Source organism: Phacochoerus africanus, chromosome 13 (genome assembly GCF_016906955.1).
Source record: "Phacochoerus africanus isolate WHEZ1 chromosome 13, ROS_Pafr_v1, whole genome shotgun sequence".
NCBI classification, from domain to species: domain Eukaryota; kingdom Metazoa; phylum Chordata; class Mammalia; order Artiodactyla; family Suidae; genus Phacochoerus; species Phacochoerus africanus.
The window spans coordinates 48,963,969-48,987,105 of NC_062556.1; the positions used below are offsets into that span (position 1 = coordinate 48,963,969).

A 23,137-nucleotide genomic window follows, 5' to 3' on the forward strand; every position below is an offset into this window, starting at 1 on the left:
AAATATTATGATGGTTCACTGGTGTTGTGGGTGAAGTGAAGGCGTTGGAAAGCCCTGGCCTAAGAGTTACCTAGGCCGCCCTCTTGGAAAACGAGTGACTGTAAGTGGCCATGCCTTTAATGTACTGTTTCTAGACACAGTCAACCTCTGTGTATGAGAACACGGCAGGCCATGAGGGTCTCTTCAGAAGCGCAACAGTTGATCCCACTGTTTTCTTGAGGTGGTTGAAGGGTCAAAGAAGACCGAGTACTGTAGAAACTTCTTTCAACTGAAGTTGTAAATCCAAACAAGGGAGGACCTCGGGGAAGGTGGGCGGGGTGGATTGACAGCCTGAGAGTAGCAGCCTGGGCTGTAAATTGTGAGTGTGGCCTTTGTCACACTGGCTTGGTCTCCTGGGAAGCAGTCACTCCCCCATGACTGTCTTCCTCGCTGCACTGACCTCCCCCAAAAAGTCTCCTTCACTCAATGTGTGCTGTCGCCTAGTCTGGGCCCTGAGGGACCAGGTGACAGTTCAGGGCTAGAGAATCCAAAAGTGCCCACAGCTGGATTTTCGGTTTGGTTTTGGAGACTGTGGTTGGAGGGAGGTCAGCCAAGGCTCCACAGAAGCGGTCGTCCTTAAACTGAGACGCGAGGCCAAAAGAACTGGGCAGTAACAGTGGAGAAAAAGGTGACCCACGGCCTGCATCGGTGCTCGTGGGAGCCCGCCCGAAGTGCTTTTCGGGTCGCCCAAGTCCAGCAGCCTCCGAGAGGAGACGGGGCCGCGCGGAGACCCGAGTCCTCGCACCCCGACGCTGAGGGCGGCGTCCCCAGCAGCGGGGAGCGCATCCTCTGTCAGGACGCCGGGCGCAGAGGGCGGGGCCGCGAGCGGCCCCACCGCCTGCGCATGCTCAGCTCGCCTGCCCTCCGCCGTCGCCCGGTTCGGGAGGCACCGGAAGCAGCCGGAGCCTCTTCATGGTGCCCGCCACGAGCGCCGGCCCCCGGGCCGGGGTGCGGCGGTGCGCGGGCGTAGCCCTGGGGCGCGCGCCTTGGAGCTGGGGCACGGCCCTGCTCTGGCTGGTGGCCGCGGTGGCAGCGACAGCAGGCAGCCGCTCCCTGCGCCGGTGGCCGGTGCCCTACAAGTGAGTGCGCGGGCGCGCGCGCGGCGGGCTGGGTGTAGGTGGGGGTGTGGCCGTGTGACTCTGGGTCCAGTCACGCGGCTGTGCAGGGCAGTGCCCGGCCACCCTGAGGGCAGGGCGTGGAACAGGGTGGAGAAATCCCGAGTCGCGGCTGCTGGTTGCGCGGCGCCCTGGGGGCTCCTCTCCTCCCGGGACCCTTGAGCCGGTTACCAGAAGACCTAGCTAGGCTCTGGGTGTCCCGAATCGTGAAAGACAAGGGGAGTAATGTTATTTCGTGGTCTGACTTTCGGACACAAATAACTGACTCTGAATAATTTGGAGAGACATTTAGTAACGCAGTTATTGGTATGTCTTGCACTCTTTAGTTATCTTGACTGCATAATATTTGCATGCTCACTTTCCACCTTACGCAGCTGGTCTGTGTTTGGCTGGGACTTTCCGTTTTTTGCACCAAAAGTCTGGTGTCTCGGGAATCCCCTCGCCCGCTCGGTTGGTGACCTCGTTTGTCCACTGTCCTCAGCCTGGGGATAGGACGTTGGTCATAAGCTGAGGACAGAGAGGGCAAATCTGTGAAGCACAGAAGCACATATGAGCCTTTGATCCAGAAGAGTATTGTCAGAGATGGCTAAAACAGAGAAAACGAAAGCCTGGTGTCAACCTCAGGCGGGGGAAAAGCCAGCAGCTTTTGAAAACGCACAACTATTTTGGATGACAAAATAGTGAGTTGGGAGGCAGGATAACCTAGTCGTCGCGAGCGAGTTCTGGACTCTGACCACTGCGAATCAAGTCAGTCTCCACCATCACTAGCTGTGTGACCTTGGGAAAGTTACTCAGTATCTCTGTGCCCACAGGTCTGAGTCAGAAAGTTAGAATGGTAGTTCCTTCAGGTTTGTTGAGGGGATTAAATCTCCTCAATGGCAGCTGTTGTCAATTCTGGATGCAAAATTAGTGTCTTCTGCTCACTGAATAGCTTGCAGTGCTTTGTTTTCCTTGATACACGTGTAAAGAGAAATTTTGAGTTTGAAGCTGCTTTTCTTTCTTTTTCTTTATTATTTATTATTTTTCCCCCTTTTTTGGCTTTTCAGGGTCACACCCGAGGCATATGGAGGTTCCCAAGCTAGGGGTCGAATCGAAGTTACAGCTGCTGGCCTACACCACAGCCACGAGGGATCCAGGCCGCTTCTGCGACCTACACCACAGCTTATGGCAGTGCCGGATCCTTAACCCACTGAGCGAGGCCACCTCATGGTTCCTAATCAGATTCGTTTCCGCTGTGCCATGGTGGGAACTCCTTGAAGCTGCTTTTCTTGAACATGTTAATGAAATGTTAAGGAAAAAGTAAAACTTAAAACAAGGGAGAGACTGGAAATCCAAAACTCCTTGATTTAAGGGCAGAGTATTGACTATGACTTCTTGTGTTTCTTTAAATTTTCAAGTATTAAATAGTGCCTTCATCTAATCCCCATAATAAAATTTTAAGTTCACACTTATGTCATACTTTAGAGGCATTCCTTGGTGGCTCATTGGGTTAAGGATCCAGCATTGTCGTTGCTGTGGCAAGGGTTCAATCCCTGGCTAGGGAACTCCTGCGTGCCAAAGACGTGGCACATGTATGTGTTTGTATGTATATACATATATATACTTTTGAAATTACCTTTGACGTAAAATAGATTTTGCTGTGGGCAGGTGAAACCTATATATAGTTACTTATTTGTTTAGATGTATATGTGTTTTTGTGTGTGGGTATGTATGTATGTGTGTGTGTGTATATATATACATATATATATTTTTTTTTTGAAATTACCTTTGACGTAAAATACAAGTTTTATTTTTACGTAAAGTTTTTTTGTGTGTGTGTGTGTATACTTTTGAAATTACCTTTGATGTAAAATAGCACCTATAAAACAGGTAGATCCAGTTCTCTTAAACTTTTAGGAGGGTTGTTAATATTTTTGTCCTCGTGTTAGGACTATAAAACAGTAGATCTGGCTAGGAGCCTTAGGGATCTAGGACTCTGAGAAGACAGAGGCAGCTTCTTTCTCTCTTCCATCCATCACTCCCAGTGCCAAATGTGGGAGGTGCGTGGCATGGTGCTGCTCACCTGAATTCACCGTAGTCCCCCGGTCCTATTGCCATGGCCTTCTCAGGCCCCTTCTTTTGTTGCATTATTGCCCTGACCGCCTTACTGACCTCTCAGCCTCTCTCCCCTCCCTCTTCTAATTCATAAAATAAGGTTTATTTCAGAACAAATTCAGTTCTATCACATCTGCTGCTTGAGACCCCTGAAGCCCTGTGCCAGGCTCAGCCCTTTCCAGTTGTGGGACTTTAGCGGCTGGGTGCCCTTCACATTATCCAGGCACACCTCATTTTATTGCGCTTCTCAAATTCTGCATTTTTTACAAACTGAAAATGTGTGGCAACCCTGTGTTGTCAGATGATGGTTAGCATTTTTTAGCAGTAAAACTTTTTTTTTTTTTTTTTTGTCCTTTTAAGGCTGCACCCATGGCATATGGAGGTTCCCAGGCTAGGGGTTGAAATGGAGCTGCAGCAGCCGGCCTTACACCAGAGCCACAGCCACACCAGATCAGGGCCGAGTCTGCAACCTACACCACAGCTCATGGCAACGCCAGCTCCTTGACCCACTGAGTGAAGCCAGGGATTGAACATGCGCCCTCATGGATGCTAGTCAGATTCGTTTCCACTGAACCACGACAGGAACTCCCAAGTGTTTTTAAATTAAGATATGTACATTGATTTTTAGATGTAATAATACTGAACACTTAATAGGCCACAGTGCAATGTCAACATAACTTTTATATGCATTGGGAAACTACAAAATTCATGTGACTTTTTTTTCTAAGGTTATTCCATTTATTACAGTGGTCAGGAATCAAACCCACACTCTCTCCGAGGCGCGCCTAAATTAGGCCGTTAGGGCAGGATGATAGTCCTGCCTTGAAGCCTGAATTCTAGTCTTCTTTACGTATTGAGACACTTCTAGCATGCCATGCTTGTCTTAAAATATTTAGTGTTTTCTCTCCTTTTCTGTACTAACTTGCTAAAGTATTTAAAAAACCTAGGCCAGGTCTTCACCTCTTTCTTTGCGCTTCTGTTACCCAAAAACTAGGTTCGCCTCTTGGTGGGTGTGGAACCCAATGATACAACCAGGCCAAAGCGCAGGAGAACGAAGTTGTTACTTGCAGCAACTAAGGAAACCACCACCGGGAAGCTTTCCCAAAGCAGTATCTCCCGGAACAGCAAAACTGGGGAAGTTTTAAGCTAAGGGTACATGCATATTCATGAAGGGCTTGAGCCCGCACAAAGGTCCAGAGAGTCCAAGCTTTAGTTGATTAAAGTCAGGAGAGTCAACATCACCATTTCATCCTCCAGAGCCTTAGGTTCTGCACGACTCAAAGAGCTGAAGGAACTAGGACTCTGCTCTATCACTGCACTGTTGTTTGATGGCCTTTTCTGTGTTCTGCCTTCCTTTGTTCACTTAAAGTCATTAATTACTGAGACCCTGTTCTAAGCATTGTGGGCAGGCTTAGATCACAAAATGCTTAGGCTAAAATAGATTCTCTTCTGTCAAGAAAACCATTCCTGGTTCTCTTTCTCCAGGAACTCCCTAACCTTTCTGCTTACACGTCTCACCCCTGCACATCCCACACCAGGTACAAATGGTTTCTGTCTGGTTTGTGCCCCCAGGATTTTGTATATTCCTTTGGTTTAGCACTTACCACACTGCACTTCACTGCTTATGTAATGTTTTGCCAGACGCCCCCCTCAACCTCCACCCCAGAGCTCCTTGAGGAAGGGAGCAATATGTTAAGTTTTGTTTCCCTCCTTCCGCTATAGTAGTAGATCCTCAGTGGAGTTCCTATCGTGGCGCAGCAGAAACGAATCTGACTAGGATCCATGAGGATGCAGATTCGATCCCTGGCTTCATTCAGTGGGTTAAGGATCCAGCGTTCCTGTGAGCTGTGGTGTAGGTCACAAACAAGTCCCGGATCTGGCATTGCTGTGGCTGTGGCGTAGGCCAGTGTCTACAGCTCTGATTCAGCCCCTGGCCTGGGAACCTCCATATGCCGCAAGTGCAGCCCTAAAAATACATACATACATACTGGTTGAAGGGAATGTTGGCTAATTCTTTTTTTTCTTTTTTTCTTTTTTTAAATCTTTTATTTATATATATATTTTTTTTCTACTGTGTAGCATAGTGGCCCAGTTACACTTACATGTATACATTCTTTTTTCTCACATTACGTGTTCTATATATTCTTTTTTCTCACATTACATGTTCCATCATAGTTCACTAGACAGAGTCCCCAGTGCTATACAGCAGGATCCCATTGCTAATCCATCCCAAAGGCAGCATTCTCCATTTACCCCAAGCTCCCAGTCCCTCTCAGTCCCTCCCCTTCCCCCTTGGCAACCACAAATCTATTCTCCAAGTGCATGATTTTCTTTTCTGTGGAAAGGTTCATTTAGTGCCGTATATTAGATTCCAGATATAAGTGATATCATATGGTATTTGTCTTTCCCATTCTGACTGACTTCACTCAGGATGAGAGTCTCTAGTTCCATCCATGTTGCTGCAAATGGCATTATTTTGCTCTTTTTTATGGCTGAGTAGTATTCCGTTGTGTATATATACCACATCTTCCTTTTTTTATTCATGTGCATATCCAAATGGTCCAGCACCACCTGTTTTATTTTTTTATATCCCTTTTTTTATTGCTTAATGAATTTATTGCATTTATAGTTGTACAATGATCATCACAATCCAGTTTTATAGGATTTCCATCCCACATGCCCAGCACATCCCTCCACCCCCCAAACTGTCTCCTTTGGAAACCATAAGTTTTTCAGTCTATGAGTCCGTTCTGTAAAGAAGTTCAGTCTGTCCTTTTTTCAGATTCCACATTTCAGTGAAAGCATTTGATGTTGGTGTCTCATTGTCTGGCTGACTTCACTTAGCACGATAATTTCTAGGTCCATCCTTGTTGCTAAAAATGCTGGTATTTCTTTGTTTTTAATGGCTGAGTAATATTCCATTGTGTATATGTACCACCTCTTCTTGATCCACTCCTCTGTCAAGGGACATTTAGGTTGTTTCCATGTCTTGGCTATTGTGAATAGTGCCGCAGTGAACATTGGAGTACATGTGTCTTTTTGAGTCATGGTTTTCTCTGGATAAATGCCCAGGAGTGGGATTGCTGGATCCAATGGTAGTTCTATTTTTAGTTTTCTGAGGCACCTCCATACTGTTTTTCCACAGTGGTTGCATCAATTTACAATCCAACCAACAGTGTCCTAGGGTTCCTTTTTCTCCACACCCTCTTCTGCACTGATTGTTTGTAGACTTTTGGATGATGGCCATTCTGGCTGGTGTAAGGTGGTACCTCATCGTGGTTTTGATTTGCATTTCTCTAATAATGAGTGATGTTGAACATCTTTTCAGGTGTTTTTTGGCCATCTGTATGTCTTCTTTGGAGAATTGTCTGTTTAGATCTTCTGCCCATTTTTTGATGGGGTTGTTTTTTGGTATTGAGCTGTAGGAAGTGTTTATAAATTTTGGAGATTAATCCTGTATCAGTTGATTTATTTCCAAAGATTTTCTCCCATTCTGTGGGTTGTCTTTTCATGTTGTTTAGGGTTTCCTTTGCTGTGCAGAAATAGGTCCCATTTGTTTATTTTTGTTTTTATTGTCATTACTCTAGGAGGTGGGTCTGAGAAGATGTTGCTGTGGTTTATGTCAGAGAGTGGGCTTTGTTTTCCTCTAAGAGTTGTATAGTGTCCGGTCTTATATCTAGGTCTTTAATGCATTTTGATTTTATTTTTGTGTATGATGTTAGGAAGCATTCTAATTTCATTCTTTTACATGTGTCTGTCCAGTTTTCCCAACCCATTTATTGAACAGGCTGTCTTTCCTCCATTGTATATTCTTCTCTCCTTTGTCATAGATGAGTGTGTGGTTTTAATTCTGGGATTTCTATCCTGTTTCACTGATCTATATTTCTGTCTTTGTGTCAGTACCATACAGTTTTGATGACTGTTACTTTGTAGTATATATAGTCTGAAGTCTGGGAGCCTGATTCCTCCAGCTCCGTTTTTCTTTTTCAGGATGTTTTTGGCTATTCTGGGTCTTTTATGCTTCCAAACTTTGAAATATTTTGTTCGAGTTCTGTGAAAAATGTCCTTGGTAATTTGATAGGGGTTGCATTGAATCTGTAGATTGCTTTGGGTAGTATCATCATTTTGATAATAGTGACTCTTCCAATCCAAGAGCGTGGTATGTCTTTCCATCTATTTCTGTCATCTTTGATTTCTTTTATCAGTGTCTTATAGTTTTCAGAGTACAGGTCTTTTGTCTCTTTAGGTAGGTTTACTCCTAGGTATTTTATTATTTTGGATGCGATGGTAAATGGGATTGCTTCCCTAATCTCCCTTTCTGATATTTCATTGTTAGTATATAGAAATGCAGTCAGTTTCTGTGTATTAATTTTGTATCCTGCAACTTTGCCAAATTCATTGATGATCTCTAACAGTTTTCTGGTTGAGTCTTTAGGATTCTCTAGGTACAGTATCATCTGCAAATAGGGATAGTTTTACTTCTTCCTTTCCAATTTGGATTTTTTTTTTTTAATCTCTCCTACTTCTCTGATTGCTGTGGCTAGGACTTCGAAAACTATGTTGAATAGTGGTGGTGAGAGAGGACATTCTTGTCTTGTTCCTGATCTCAGTGGGAATTGTTTCAGCTTTTCACCATTGAGAATGAGGTCAGCTGTGGGTTTGTCATATATGGCCTTTATTATGTTGAGGTAGGTTCCCTCTATGCCCACTTTCTGAAGGGTTTTTATCAGAAATGGGTGTTGGATTTTGTCAAAGGCTTTCTCCACATCTATTGAGAGGATCATATGATTTTTATTCTTCAGTTTGTTAATGTGGTGTATCACACTGATTGATTTGCAGATATTGAGGAATCCTTGCATCTCTGGGATAAATCCCACTTGATCATGATCTACAGTCCTTTGAATGTATTGTTGGATGCGGTTTGCTAGTACTTTGTTGAGGATTTTTGCATCTATGTTTGTCAGTGAAATTGGCCTGTAGTTTTCTTTTTTTGTGGTATCTTTGTCTGGTTTTGGTATCAGGGTGATGGTGGCCTCATAGAATGAGTTTGGGAGTGTCCCTTCCTCTGCAATTTTTTGGAATAGTTTCATAAGGATAGGTGTTATCTCTTCTCTAAATGTTGGATAGAATTCTCCTGTGAAGCCATCTGGTCCTAGACTTATGTTTGTTGGAAGTTTTTTAGTCACAGTTTCAATTTTAGTACTTGTGATGGGTCCATTCATCTTTTCTATTTCATCTTGGTTTAGTCTTGGAAGATTGTGCTTTTCTAAGAATTTGTCCATTTCTTCTAGGTTTTCCGTTTTATTGGTGTATAGTTGCATATAGTAGTTTCTTATGATCCTTTGTATTTCTGTGATGTGTGTTGTTACTTCTCCTTTTTCATTTCTAATTTTATTGATATGAGTCCTCTCTCTTTTTTGCTAGATAAGTCTGGCTAAGGGTTTATCAATTTCGTTGATCTTTTCAAAGAGCCACCTTTTCATTTCATTGATCTTTTCTTTGGTTTTCTTTGTTTCTATTTCATTGATTTCTGCTCTGATCTTTATGATTTCTTTCCTTCTGCTAACTTTAGGTCTTGTCTGTTCTTCTCTCTTGAGCTGCTTTAGATGTAAAGTTAGCTTGTTTATTTGAGCTTTTTCTTGTTTCCTGATGTGGGCTTGTATTGCTATAAACTTTCCTCTTAGAACATTTTTGGCTGCATCCCATAGGTTTTGGAGTGTCATATCTTCGTTGTCATTTGCTTCTAGGTATTTTTTAATTTCCTCTTTGATTTCTTCAGTGATCCATTGGTTGTTTAGTACCATGTTGTTGAGTCTCCACGTGTTTGTGTTTTTTGCAGTTTTTTTCTTGTTGTTGATTTCCAGTCATGTAGCATTGTGATCAGAGAAGATGCTTGATATGATTTCAATTGTCTTAAAGTTACCAAGGTTTGATTTGTAGCCCAGGATGTGATAAATCTTAGAGAACATTCCATGCGCACTTGAGAAACATGTGTATTCTGTTGCTTTTGGATGGAATGTCTTATAAATATCTATTAAGTCCGTCTGGTCTAATGCTTCATTCAGGGCCTGTGTTTCCTTATTAATTTTCTGTCTGGATGATCTGTCCATTGCTGTAAGTGGGGTGTTAAATTCCCTCACTATGATTGTGTTATTGTCAGTTCATCATTTTAAGGTTGTTAGCAGTTGCCTTATATATTGTGGTGAACCTGTGTTGGGTGCGTAGGTATTTAAAATTGTTACATCTTCTTGGATTGATCCTTTGATCATTATGTAGTGACCTTCCTTGTCCCTTAAAATATTCTTCATTTTAAAGTCTATTTTGTCTGATACGAATATTGCTATTCCAGCTTTCTTTTGATTCCCATTTGCATGGAATATTTTCTTCCATCCTCACATATTCAATTTGTATGTGTCCATAGAAGTGAAGTGGGTCCCTTGAAGACAGCATATATATGGGTATTGTTTTTGTATTCATTCAGCCAGTCTGTGTCTTTTGGCTGGGGCATTTAGCCCATTGATATTTGAGGTAATTATTGATATGTATGTTCTTATTGCCATTTTATTAATTGTTTTGGATTTGTTTTTGTTGCTCTTTTTTCTTCCCTTCTCTTGTTCTCTCCTCTTGTGGTTCATTGATTATCTTTAGTGTTGTATTTGTGTTGATTTTTCTTATTTGTTTGTGTATCAATTGTAAATTTTTGTTTTGCAGTTATTCTGAAGTTTTGATATAAGAGTCTATATGTATAAGAGATTGTTTTAAGTTGTTGTGCTGTTAATTGCAAGTGCATCTCCAGTGTCCTGCATTTGTACCCTCCTCTTCTCACGATTTCTGATTTTGATGGTATAATTGTACATGGATGGTTTTGTGTCTTTACTGTATATATACCTTTATTGGTTAGCCTTGTCATTTGTGGTATTTTTATTTCTGTCAAGCCCTTTTCTTTTCTGCCTAGAGAAGTTCCTTTATTATTTGTTGTAAAGCTGGTTTAGTATTGCTGAATTCTCTTAGCTTTTGCTTATCTGTGAAGGTTTTGATGTCTCCTTCAAATCAGAATGAGAGCCCTGCTGGGAAAAGTAATCTTGGTTGGAGGTTTTTTCCTTTTATCACGATAAGTATATCATGCCACTCCCTTCTGGCCTGCAGAGTTTCTGCTGAAAAATCTGGCAATAACCTTATCGGGGTTCCCGTGTATGTTATTTGTTCTTTTCCCTAGCTGCTTTCAAGATTTTCTCTTTGTCTTTAATTTTGGTCAGTTTGATTAATATGTGTCTTGGTGTATTCCTCTTTGGGTTTATTTTATATGGTACTTGTTGTGCTTCCTGGATTTGAGTGAGTAGTTCTTTTCCCATGTTAGGGAAGTTTTCAGCTATTATCTCTTGGAATATTTTTACTGTCCCCTTCTCTCTCTCTTCTCCTTCTGGCACCCCTATAATATGGTTGTTGATGCATTTAACATTGTCCCAGAGTTCTCTGAGACTCTCTTTCATTTGTTTTCAATCTTTCTTCTGTTCCGCATCTGTGATTTCCACTAATCTGTCCTCCACCTCGCTTCTTCCTTCTTCTGCCTCCTGTATTCTGCTCTTTGCTGCTTCTGGTGAATTTTTTTATTTCAGTTATTGTATTTTGCATCTCTTCTTGTTTAAGTTTTATATCTTGTATCTCTTTGCTCAGTGTTTCCTGTAAATTTTCCATCTTTGCCTCCAGTTTATTTCCAATGTCTTGCATCATCTTCAGCATCAACAATCTAAAGTCTTTTTCCTGGAGGCTGAGAATCTCCTGATCACTTGGCTATTTTTCTGGGTTTTTTTCTTTCTCTCTCATCTACGTTATAGTTCTCTGGCTTTTCATTTTTATAGGTTTTTGGTGTGGTGACCTTTTTACAGATAATAGAGTTGTAGCCTTTCTTACTTCTGGTGTCTGGCCCCCTTGTGGCCGAAGTTGGTAAGGGGTGGGGGGGGGTGCTTGCTGCAGGCTTCCTGCTGGGAGGAACTGATGCCTGCCCACTTGTAGGTGGAGCTGATTCCTATCCCTCTGATGGGTGGGGCTTTTTCTCTGGGTGAGATTAGAGGTAGCTGTGTGCCTGGGGGGTCTTTAGGTAGCCTGTTTACTGATGGGTGGGGCTGTGATCCACCTGGATTGTTGTTTGCCCTGGGGCTTCTCAGCGCAGACTGACAGTTGGGGCCAGATTTTCCCAAAATAGCCACCTCCAGAGAAAGGCATGCTGATGTATACTCCTGAGAGCTTTGCTTCCAAAAAATCATCAGGTTTTGTGTTTATGACAGAAAATGGGACATTAGTGCTAGTTGCAACCATATCAGGTAAGTTTCAAAAAAGTTTCCTCCACAACAAGCCACATTCACCCCTGTTTTCCCAGGAGGTCCTCCAAGAACCTCAGTCAGGTTTGACCCAGATTCCTATGGAGACTTTGCTTTCCCCTGAGACCCAGTGCACATGAAAGTCTGTGTGTACCTTTTAAAAACAGGGTCTCCATTTCCCCCAGTCCTGTGGAACTCCTGCACACAAGCCCCACTGGCCTTCAACGCCAGATGCTCTGGGGGCTCTTTCTCCCAGTGCCAGATCCCCACTGGTGGGAGTTTGATGTGGGTCTTAGAACTCTCACTTCTGTAGGTGAACCTCTGTGAAGCAGTTACTTTCCAGTCTGTGGGCCTTCCCACCTGGGAGGTGTGGGGTTGCTTATATCACGTAATCAATCGCTCCTTCTACCTCTTGATGTGGCGGCCTCTTTGTCTTCTGGAGTAGGATATCTTTTTGAAAGTGTCCGGTCCATTTGGTTCAAGATCGCACAGCATTGGTTGTAAATTTTGTTTTTAGGAGAGAAGTTGAGCTCCACTCCTTCTATTCCACCTTCTTAATGCCATCTCCATGGCTAATTCTTAATAGAGGAGTTCTTACTGTGGCTCAGCGTGTTAAGAACTTGACTAATATTATGAGGATGCAGGTTTGATCCTTGACCTCGCTCAGTGCACTAAGGATCTGGTGTTGCCACAGGATGTGGCATAGGTCACAAGTGTGGCTCCTTGGATTTGGTGTTGCTGTGGCTGTGGTGTAGGCCAGCAGTTGCAGCTCTGTTTCAGCCCCTAGCCTGGGAATTTGCATATGCCACAGGTGCGACCATAAAAAAATATATATATAGAAAATGTTTTATTTAATTTTGATTATTTTTTAATAATCTTAACATGGATTATGTGGGAAGTTAAATATCATTTGAAAAATATTCCTGGAGTTACCATCGTGGTGCAGTGGAAATGAATCCAACTAGGAACCATGAGGTTTCGTGTTCGATCCTTGGCCTCACTCAGTGGGTTAAGAATCTGGTGTTGCCGTGAGCTGTGGTGTAGGTCGCAGATACGGCTCGGATGTGGCATTGCTGTGGCTCTGTCATAGGCCAGCAGCTGCAGCTCCGATTAGACCCCTAGCCCGGAAACCTCCATATGCCCTAAAAAGACAAAAGAAAAAAATATTCCTGCATTCAGTAAATATATCTGCTAAATAAGATGTGGAGGTATAAACATTTTCAGATCTGGTCCCTGTCTTCAGAATACTCCCTGTGGGAGCAGGGACCTGGGAAGGATGCAGTTATCAAAGTGCTTTTAATGTATTATTTGCTATTAAAAACATCATTGAAGTTCACAGGATAACAAATAAAAGGTGTATTTATGCACTGTGGGCTGAGCCTTGAATATTTTCTCTAAAAATGTTATTGACAGTGAAATTAAAAAATGGATTCTAAAATCTGCAAGAAGAGCCAAATTCCTGCTATAATCTACATTGATGATTTCTTTCTTTTTTTTTTTTTAGACGCTTTTCTTTCCGTCCAGAACCAGATCCATATTGTCAAGCAAAATACACTTTCTGTCCCACAGGCTCCCCCATTCCAGTAATGAAGAATGATGACGTCATTGAAGTCTTCCGGTTACAAGCCCCAGTGTGGGAATTTAAATATGGAGACCTCCTGGGACACTTGGTAAGGCTGCATCTTGATACTATAACGGGTTAGATAAGTGATTTGATTATTAGGTGGACTTGGGAATAATCACTATTTAGAAGGCTTATTTTTATTTATTTATTTTATTTTATTTATTTATTTTTTGGGCTACACCTCTGATATTTGGACGTTCTGGGGCCAGGGATCAAATGCACTCCACAGCAGCAGCCTGAGCCACAGCAGTGACAATGCTGAATCCTTAACTCACTGAGCCACCAGGGAACTCCAGAGGGCTCATTTTAGAGCATGTTTATTGGTGTTCCTCTTAACAAATTTAAAATGGATGGTGAAAAAAAAAAATCATCAGGTTTTGTGTTTATGACAGTAATCAATGCAATTGCTTTATTCCCTCTTAATATTCTGAATCCAAACCCAACTCCTATACCTAAATTCTAGGAAGGAAGGAAGGGAGGAGGCAGGAAGGGAAAAAGGGAGGAAGGAAAGAAGGAAGGAAGGGATGGAGGGAAGGAAGGAAAAGAGAAAGGAAGGAAGGAAGAGGGGGGTTCCTTTAGTGGTACAGCAGAACAAATCCGACTAGGAACCATGAACTAGGGTTCGATCCCTAGCCTTGCTCAGTGGGTTAAGGATCCAGTGTTGATATGAGCTGTGGTGTAGGTTGCAGACACGGCTCGTATCTGGTGTTGCTGTGCCTGTGGTGTAAGCCGGCAGCTACAGCTCCAATTAGACCCCTAGCCTGGGAACCTCCATGTGCCTTGGGTGTGGCCCCAAAAAGCTAAAACAAGGGAAGAAAGAATGAATGAAAGGAAAAAAAAAAAAAAAAGCAAAGAAAGAGAAAAGAAAGAATCACTTTCCAGTCCCTGTTGTACATACTTTTCCTTGGTTAGCTCACCATTCGAGCCTCTCATGACCTACAAGGTGCTGAGATCCTTCCTGAATCTGTGGCATGGAGGCTTCTTGCACTCATAATAAGCTGTAAGGAAATTCTGACTGTGCTCACATAGCCTTCATCCTTCCTATCTGAGATGAGCTGCAGTGGCCAAAACCAGAGCAGATGAAGGCCGGGAGTTTGAGGAGCTACAGAGTAGGCATGAGAATAGCAACGGGGAAGACAAACAGCCGCCCTACTTGATATGCCGTTGTGATGCCACATTTTCTCCCGTCTGGCTCCTGAAACAGTGGTTACTTCCCCAGTGCTTTATACATGTATGATCTTTACACAGAAAATTATGCATGATGCCATTGGATTCAGAAGCACTTTAACTGACAAGAACTACACCATGGAATGGTATGAACTTTTCCAACTTGGAAACTGCACGTTTCCCCATCTCCGACCTGAAATGAATGCCCCTTTCTGGTGTAATCAAGGAGCTGCCTGCTTTTTTGAAGGAATCGATGACAATCACTGGAAGGAAAATGGGACATTAGTGCTAGTTGCAACCATATCAGGTACGTTTCAAAAAATATGGCAGTATTTGATGGTTTCATCAATAGCCAAATGATAGAAATTAATTTCACTGAGGCAGTTTACCAAGTTCTACTATTTATGTATTTATTTTTGCTTTTTAGGGCTGCACCTGTGGCATACGGAGGTTCCCAGGCTAGGGGTCAAACTGGAGAAACAGCTGCTGGCCTATGCCACAGCCACAGCAACACAGGATCTGAGCGGTTGTTGTGACCTACACCACAGCTCATGGCAATGCCGGATCCTTAACCCGCTGACCGAGGCCAGGGATGGAACCTGCATTCTCATGGTTGCTAGTCAGGTTCATTACTGCTGAACCACAATGGGAACTCCAGTTCTGCTCTTGAGAGCTCACCTTATAAAATGCACTGTGGAAGCATTAACCTTTCACCCAAACTGTTACTCTTGGCAAAACTTCGCCTTATCTCTAGATTATCTTCCTTATTCTCACGGTAAAAATAAATGATCAAAAGCTTCCTACAGTTGGACTTTCTAAATAAAGTAATAGAGGTAAATCCCTAAAATGCCTAAAAAAATAATTGATTAAAGGGCCTGTTAACTGTAACTGGAAAAAAGGCTTTTAGTGATAATGAATTAAAATGTTTTTATATCAAGAAATAGTCATAACTACCACTCATGTGGGCCTGGCAGTGTTCTGAGTGCTTTCGTGAACATGAATATCACGTCATTTATCCTCACCCCAACCCCTGAGATAGTCATTATGATTTTCACCATTTTACAGATGGGGAAACCAAGGCACAGTGAGGTGAAAGTCACACAACTAAGTGAAGTGGGATGCCAACCCTGGCAGTCAAGCCTTACTGACCATTTCATTTATTTATTTATTTTGATGATTTTAATTTTTTCCATTATAGTTGGTTTACAGTGTTCGTTTGTTTTCTACTGTACAGCAAAGTGACCCAGGCAGACATACATATATATACACACACACACACTCTTTTTCTCACATTTTCCTCCATCATGTTCCATCCTAAGGGACTAGATAATAATTCCCTGTGCTGTACAGCAGGATCTCATTGCTTATCCACTCCAAGTGCTATATATAGTTTGCATCTATAAACCCCAGACTCCCAGTGGACCACTTCACCACATTGCTTCCCAAAACATATATGATCTTACGCATTGGAGGCCCCTTGATCATAATCCTTGAAGAAATTAGCATGCTTTCCACTCATGCCACTCTTTACAGAGCATTTCAGAGGATGTGATCTCACAGTTCAGTGGGAGAATGAGTTACTCTTCTTCCTTTTACCCATGAGGAATTGAGGCTCAGCCAGGTTGTGTGACTTACCTTCTCTTAAGGTTGCAGAGCTGAATGTAGAACCAGGAATAGAATTGGATAGAATTGGTGTCTTTTTTATTTTAATTTTTTTCCTTTTTTTTTTTAACTTGAAGTATAATTGACATACTATATTGTGTTAGTGTCAGGCATACAACCTTCAATATTTATATATATTAGGAACTTATCACCTTAAGTCTAGTAACCTTCTGTCACCATTCCAAGTTATTACAATATTACATTTCCCTGTGCTTTGCATTAAAAACCTGTGACTTCATTATTTTTTAACTGGAAGTTTATATCTCTTGATTCCCTTCACCTCTTTCTCCCACCTGCACCCACTCCGCTCCCCTCTGATGATCACCAGTTTGCTCTCTATATCTATAGGTCTGTTTTGTTTTATTTTGTTTGTTCATTTGTTTTATTTTTCAATTCTATATACTGTATGAAATCATCCAGTAATTTGTCTTTCTCTTTCTGAATTTTTCACTAAACATAATATCCTCTAGGTCCATTCATGTTGTCACAAATGACGAGAGTTCATTCTTGTTTATGGCTGGGTAATATTCCTGCGCACACGCGTGTGTGTGTGTGTGTACACACCACATCTTCTTTACCCATTCGTCTATCAATGGATGCATTCCTAGGTTGCTTCTGTATCTTAGCTGTTGTAAATAATGGTGCTATGTACGTTGCATTGCATTGCATGTATCTTTTCGAATTAGTGTTTTTGTTTTCTTCAGGTAAATACTGAGAAGTGGAGTTGCTGGATCCTATGATAGTTATGTTTTTAATTTTTTGAGGAACCACCATACCGTTTTCCATAGTGGCTGCACCAGTTTACATTCCCACCAACAGTGCATGAGGGTTCCCTTTTCTCCATATCCTCGCCAACACTTGTCATTTGTTGTCTTTTCAATAATAACCATTCTGATGGGTGTGAGGTCCTATCTCTTTGTGGTTTCGATTTATAGAATTGATGTCTTCTAAATGTAATCTGAGACTCTTTTAACTGTACATCATGCTTTTTTCTAATCTTTCTTCCTGTTTTCTAATCAGTGTGTCCCAAACCATCTGAACAATATAAAAGTCCATTTTTCTTTTAACAGTGCTGTAATAAATGTTCTTTCATTCCATGCCAGTTCATTTCTCTCCTGTCTCTGCTTCCAGCTACCTCATTATCTGTAAATTCTTCCTTCTACATCAAATAAGATCATATGAACAAATGATCATTATATTCTGTAAAAAAGTTGGTCATATGCTAGCACTTAAATCTTTTAAGTTATCCATCTGCCTTGTGATTAATCCTCTTCACTGGCCTTTTTTTCACATCATGGAATGTGTTTCAAAGCATTCTTTTTAAAATTTATTTATTCTTGGAGTTCCTGTCGTGGCACAGCAGAAACGAATCTGACTAGGAACCCTGAGGCTGCAGGTTCAATCCCTGGCCTCACTCAGTGAGTTAAGGATCTGGTATTGCCATGAGCTGTGGTGTAGGTTGCAGACGTGGCTTGGATCCCGCGTTGCTGTGGCTCTGGCATAGGCTGGCGGCTACAGCTCCGATGAGACCCCTAGCCTGGGAACCTCCATGTGCCGTGAGTGTGGCCCTAAAAAGACAAAGGTAAAATAAAATTTATTTATTTTTACTAAAGAATAGTTGATTTACAATGTTCTGCCAATTTCTGCTATACAGCATGGTGACCCAGTCGCACATATATGTACATTCTTTTTTTCATAATATCTTCCATTGTGATCTATTCCAAGAGTCTGGACATAGTACTCTGTGCTGGACAGTAGGACCCCATTGTTTATCCATTCTAAGTGTAATAGTTTGCATCTACCAACCCTAAACTCCCTGTCCATCCTACTCCCTCCCCTCTTCCCACTGGTAACCACGAGTCTGCTCTCCATGTCTGCAATCTACTGTGTTTTTGTAGATAGGATTGTTTGTACCATATTTTAGATCCTACATAGAAGGGATACCATATGGTATTTGTCTTTTTCTGACTTATTTCTCTCAGTATGAGAATCTCTAGTTGCATCCGCATTGCTGCAAATGGCATTATTTCATTCTTTCTATGGATGAGTAGTATTCCATTTTATATATGTACCACATCTTCTTAATCCCGTCGTCTGTCTGTGGACATTTATGTTGTTTCTGTGTCTTGGCTATTGTGAATAGTGTTGCATTGAACATAGGGGTGCATTTATCTTTTTGAATGGTAGTTTTATCTGGATATATGCCCAGGGTGGGATTGCTGGATCATATGGTAGTTCTATATTTAGTTTTCTGAGGAACCCCCATACTCTTTTCCATAGTGGTTGTACCAGTTTACCTTCCCACCAACAGTGCAGGAGGGTTCCCTTTTCTCTTCACCCTCTCCAGCATTTGTTATTTGGGGACTTATAAATGATGGCCATTGTGACTGGTGTGTGGTGGTATCGCATTGTAGTTTTGATTTGCATTTCTCTAATAATAAGTGATATAAACCATTTTTTCTTGTACCTACTGACCATCCGTATGTCTTCTGTGGAGAAATGTCTATTTAGATCTTCTGCCTGTTATTCGATAGGGTTGTTTATTTTTTGTTGTTGTTGAGTTGTAGTAGTTGTTTGTATATTTTGGAGATTAAGCCCTTGTCAGTTGCATTGTTTCCAACTATTTTCTCCCATTTCATAGGTTGTCTTTTTGGGGTATTTTGTTTTATGGCTGCACCTGCAGCACATGGAAGTTCCCAGGCCAGGGATCGAATTGGAACTGCAGCTGCTGGCCTGTGTCACAGCTACAGCAACAACAGACCCAAACCACATCTGTAACCTACGCCAAAGCTTCTGGCATCGCCAGATCCTTAAAACCCACTGAACCAGGCTAGGGATCAGACCCACATCATCACAGAGACAACATCGGATCCTTAACCCACTGAGCCACAACGAGAACCTCGTCTTTTTGGTTTTTTATGGTTTTCTGTGCTGTGCAAAAGCTTGTAAGTTTGATTAGGTCCCATTGGTTTATTTTTGTTTGTATTTCTATTGCCTTGGGAGACTGACCTAAGAAAACATTTCTACAGTTGATGTCAGAGGAAGCTTTGCCTGTGTTGTCTTCTAGGACTGTTATGGTATCATGTCTTGTGTTTAAGTCTTTAAGCTTTTTTTTTTTTTTTTTTGCTTTTTAGGCCCGCATTTGTGGCATATGGAGGTTTCCATACTAGGGGTCGAATCAGAGCTACAGCTGCTGGCCTACACCACAGCCACAGCAACGCCAGATCTGAGCCACATCTGCAGCCTACACCACAGCTCATGGCAACACCAGATCCTTAACCCACTGAGTGAGGCCAGGGATCGAACCCGCAACCTCATAATTCCTAGTTGGATTGGTTTCTGCTGCACCACATGGGAACGCTTCTTTAAGCCTTTTGAGTTTATTTTTGTGTGTGGTATGAGAGTATGTTCTTGTTTCATTGATTTACATGCGGCTCTCCAGTTTTCCCAGCACCACTTGCTGAAAAGACTTTTTTGCATTTTATATTCTTGCCTCCTTTTAAGATTGATTGTTTGCAGGTGTCTCCGAAGCAGTCTTAGCTCTTCATTACAGCAGTGGCTTTTCAAAGTTGAAGAACACTAAGAAAACAGGATTTACATTATTCCACAATTTTAATACCATACAATTGATAAAGGTAGCCATTCTATTCATTCTATAGGACTTGAAATATTGATTTTATAGACTCAAGGTGGAGTAAACTAAGAAAGACTCAAATACAGTGACAAAGTGAAATGCTGGGGCCAATTCTTTCAGGCCCAGATGAGGTCGTGACCATGCAGAGTAGTGGTAACATTTGGAGAGGTTCCTCTGGTCTGGAACAAGGTGGTGGGAGAGAGTGTTGTCTGTCCTGCAGTCTGTATAATCCATGAACTTGGCTTAGTTCACTGGAAGAATTTGTGTGGTGGGTGAGAAGGTTGTAAGTAGAACAGAAGTAGCTCAGGTACGGGCAGCAAAGGGAAGCACCAGATACTCAAGGTGGATGGGTTTTGGTGCCGCCTTCTCAAATAGCTGTCCTCGGGCAGCTGTCATAGTGTGCGCAGATCATGCTCTGCCCAGAAAAGCTTCATGTTTCGCTCTCCTAGGTTTTCTGACACTGGTTTTCACTCTTCCCTCTTCCAGTTTTCCCAATGCTTCCTTTTCTCTGTTGCCTCTAAATCCAAGATTTGTTGAGTGGGGTAGAGAAAGAGGGTTTCTGCATAACTTAGCTTTTGACTGTAACTTAAATGATTATACAATTAGTATGTAAGACTTCTCTTTATACTCCTATCATATCCAGTGTTTACAGTTCAGAAATACTTTGGGCCTTGAAAAATGGAATAAAAATTGGCTCAACTTGGATTCCTATTGTGAGATGCAGGTTTGGAAATTCAGAAGCTATGATTTATTCATGTACTCATGGCCTTAATCTGGTTAGAACATTTCACTCGAACATGATTAGCTTTGATGTTCATATAGTGTTTTTTGTTTTTTCAACTAGGAAACATGTTTAACAAAATGGCACAGTGGGTAAAACAGGACAATGAAACAGGGATTTATTATGAAACATGGACTGTTCAAGCCAGCCCAGAAAAGGGGGCAGAGACATGGTTTGAATCCTACGACTGTTCCAAATTTGTATTAAGGACATACAAGAAGTTGGCTGAACTTGGGGCAGAATTCAAGAAGACAGAAACCAACTATACAAGAATATTTCTTTACAGTGGAGAACCTACTTATTTGGGAAATGAAACATCTGTTTTTGGGCCAACAGGAAACAAGACTCTTGCTTTAGCCATAAAAAGATTTTATTACCCTTTTAAACCATATTTGTCAACCAAAGAGTTTCTGTTGAGCCTCTTGCAAATTTTTGATGCAGTGATTATACATAGACAGTTTTATTTGTTTTATAATTTTGAATACTGGTTTTTACCTATGAAATTTCCTTTTATTAAAATAACATACGAAGAAATCCCTTTACCTCAAAGAAACAAAACATACTTTGGTTTATAAAACCTTTACTGCTTTTTTTCTACCATGGAGTGGTTTTACATGTGTGGATTTCTTAGGCCTCTCTTCTTTGAGGCAGAGAGGTAAAATACACATGGGCAGAGTTAGCACATAATAACCTCTCAGGAATTTTTTTTGGAAAGAAGCTTTAAACTCTTCTGTTTTGGCCAAAGTGAGTCCATTAGGTGATCTTGATTCTTGATTTCAATTTTCAGCCTTTGTTATTATGGAGCATTATAGTTCATACCGGGTATATAAGATGTTTGGACTCAATTGAAAATTATAGATAGGGTATTCCAGGGCTTTTAAATTACTATCAGTGACATTTTCATGGTGGGAGCTTTTTTTCCTGTATGGTAGTTACGCTTTCTTATTTTGGTACTTTTTGGTAGTTTTAGTTGACTTTACAGGCTTTGTAAATTTTGGAACCAGGTCTAATAGTTTAATTTTGTTCTGTACACTTTTTTAAGTGACTTTTATTTTTTCCATTATAGCTGGCTTATAGGGTTTTGTCACTTTTCTACTGTACAGCAAAGTGACCCAGTCACACATCCGAGTACATTTTTTCTCACATTATTCTCCATCATAAGTGACTACATATAGTTCCCAGTGCTATACAGCAGGAATGTATCCTTAAAGAGTAGTTTGGACATCATAGCTGGAGTGGTTATGCTGCCAGATGTGGTGAATACAGTGATAAAGAGTATAGGTTTCTGGCTAGCATTTTAGACCTAGCCGGTAACTGGCATGTTACCATTTCTGAACCTTAGCCTAGTTTCCTTATCTCGAAAATGACTCACCTGTTAGGATTACGGTAAAGATTGAAGCCATTGTAGTTTGGCCTCATAATGTCACAATAAATGGTAACAGTGATTAATCAAAGAAAAAAACTGCCAGTTTTGATCTTGCCTAAGGTGGTTTATGTGCCAGCCCTCCCTGGTTTTGTAATAATGACCTAGACTTTGAGCGGGCGGACAGTGCCGCTGCAGCTCTTTAGACGGGACGTGGAAGTACGTGACTGCAGATACGTCTGGCTGAACGGGCGCCCCGTGCTCCTCCACTGCTTCACGCAGTCCTCCTGACGCCCACTCGAGCTGCCCACAGTGGAAGAGAGTACACTTGCTAGAGAGAGGGCACGTTCTCATTGAGGATTTCTAAGTAGCTGTGCTTCTGTTCAGACCATCAAACAAGGCTTCAAGGTCGAGTGTTTACTGATCACCTCAACGCATTGTTTCATGAAAAAAATACCAGTCAGTAAAATGATGATCAGAGGAAAACAGCCTGTATTTAATATGTACATGTACCACTTCTATTGTTTCTACCCACATTTGGGTGCTTCCTAAGAGGCGAGTACTTTATCATTGAACTCTCAAAAAAGGCCTAAGCATAGATCTTACTTACCTGATTCAAATGAGTGAACTGAGGCTTAGACAGATTGTGCGGCCTTTCCTCAGCTACCCAGCTAGTGGGAACGGAGCCACATTTTGTCCGGTTCTGCTGACTGAATGGGATGCATTATCATGTAGGCATTTCAGCGCTGCTCAGAGTTTTGTGGTCCTCAGACCAGTGCCTGGACCATATGTTACGAATACCTTATGTTACTGGTCTGTGAGGAGACAAGTACTTCTAAAGCAATTTGAGACTAATTTTGTTTCTGTTGAATCTAATAAAAAAAAAAAAAAAACTGGGGCTTGTACCTTGTCTTTGCTTTTATTTTGTCTAGGAGTTTATTTTTATTTTCTTCTTCAAAACTACAGGCACTAAAACACAATCTGAAAATAAAAATCCACTATTTTACCCAGACAGCTTGAGAGGCACCGCACCAGTATGCCTGCCACACAGAGGGTGTCTTGTGTGCACAGGGAGAACGTGCTTTCACCCCGTCATTTAGCCTGTCGACTCATGTTAATAGTGCCAAACATTCCTGACCACTGTTGCCTCTGACTTGCTGGTTGTCTTTAGAATATATCACAAGAAAACTTGGACCTTTGCATTATCACCATCTAGTGGCTATAGTGGAGCAAGATTCTTAGGAAAATTGCTCTGGGGAAACAGTATTTTGGATTTCCAGAACTGCATTGGGGTAACAAACAAAAACTCCTGTGACAGGTTTGTGTTAACTGTAAATCAC

The 23,137-nt window shown here is 41.7% G+C and overlaps 1 protein-coding gene and 1 long non-coding RNA gene across 2 annotated transcripts in view; one reads left to right on the forward strand and one right to left on the reverse strand.

Moving 5' to 3' along the window:
* The window catches only part of LOC125113630 (uncharacterized), a 479,447-nt gene extending 478,494 nt beyond the window's left edge, over positions 1-953 (reverse strand). Inside the window, exon 1 of the long non-coding RNA XR_007131518.1 lies at positions 1-953. This is a non-coding gene — a long non-coding RNA (uncharacterized LOC125113630).
* Positions 901-22,719, forward strand: CLN5 (CLN5 intracellular trafficking protein). The gene is made up of 4 exons (XM_047756445.1): positions 901-1,118; positions 13,071-13,236; positions 14,439-14,664; positions 20,498-22,719. Exons 1-4 carry the CDS (start codon positions 952-954, stop codon positions 21,007-21,009), a joined length of 1,071 nt encoding a protein of 356 aa, XP_047612401.1. The 5' UTR covers positions 901-951; the 3' UTR covers positions 21,010-22,719.
* Positions 22,720-23,137: the final 418 nt, after the last annotated feature.

Bases quoted from the DNA above. Each gene is read 5' to 3' on its own strand.
- CLN5 (XM_047756445.1), top strand. From the start codon at position 952: ATGGTGCCCGCCACGAGCGCCGGCCCCCGGGCCGGGGTGCGGCGGTGC. The intron at 1,119-13,070 runs GTGAGTGCGCGG...TTTTTTTTTTAG, and splicing joins CGGTGGCCGGTGCCCTACAA to ACGCTTTTCTTTCCGTCCAG. The intron at 13,237-14,438 runs GTAAGGCTGCAT...ATCTTTACACAG, and splicing joins GAGACCTCCTGGGACACTTG to AAAATTATGCATGATGCCAT.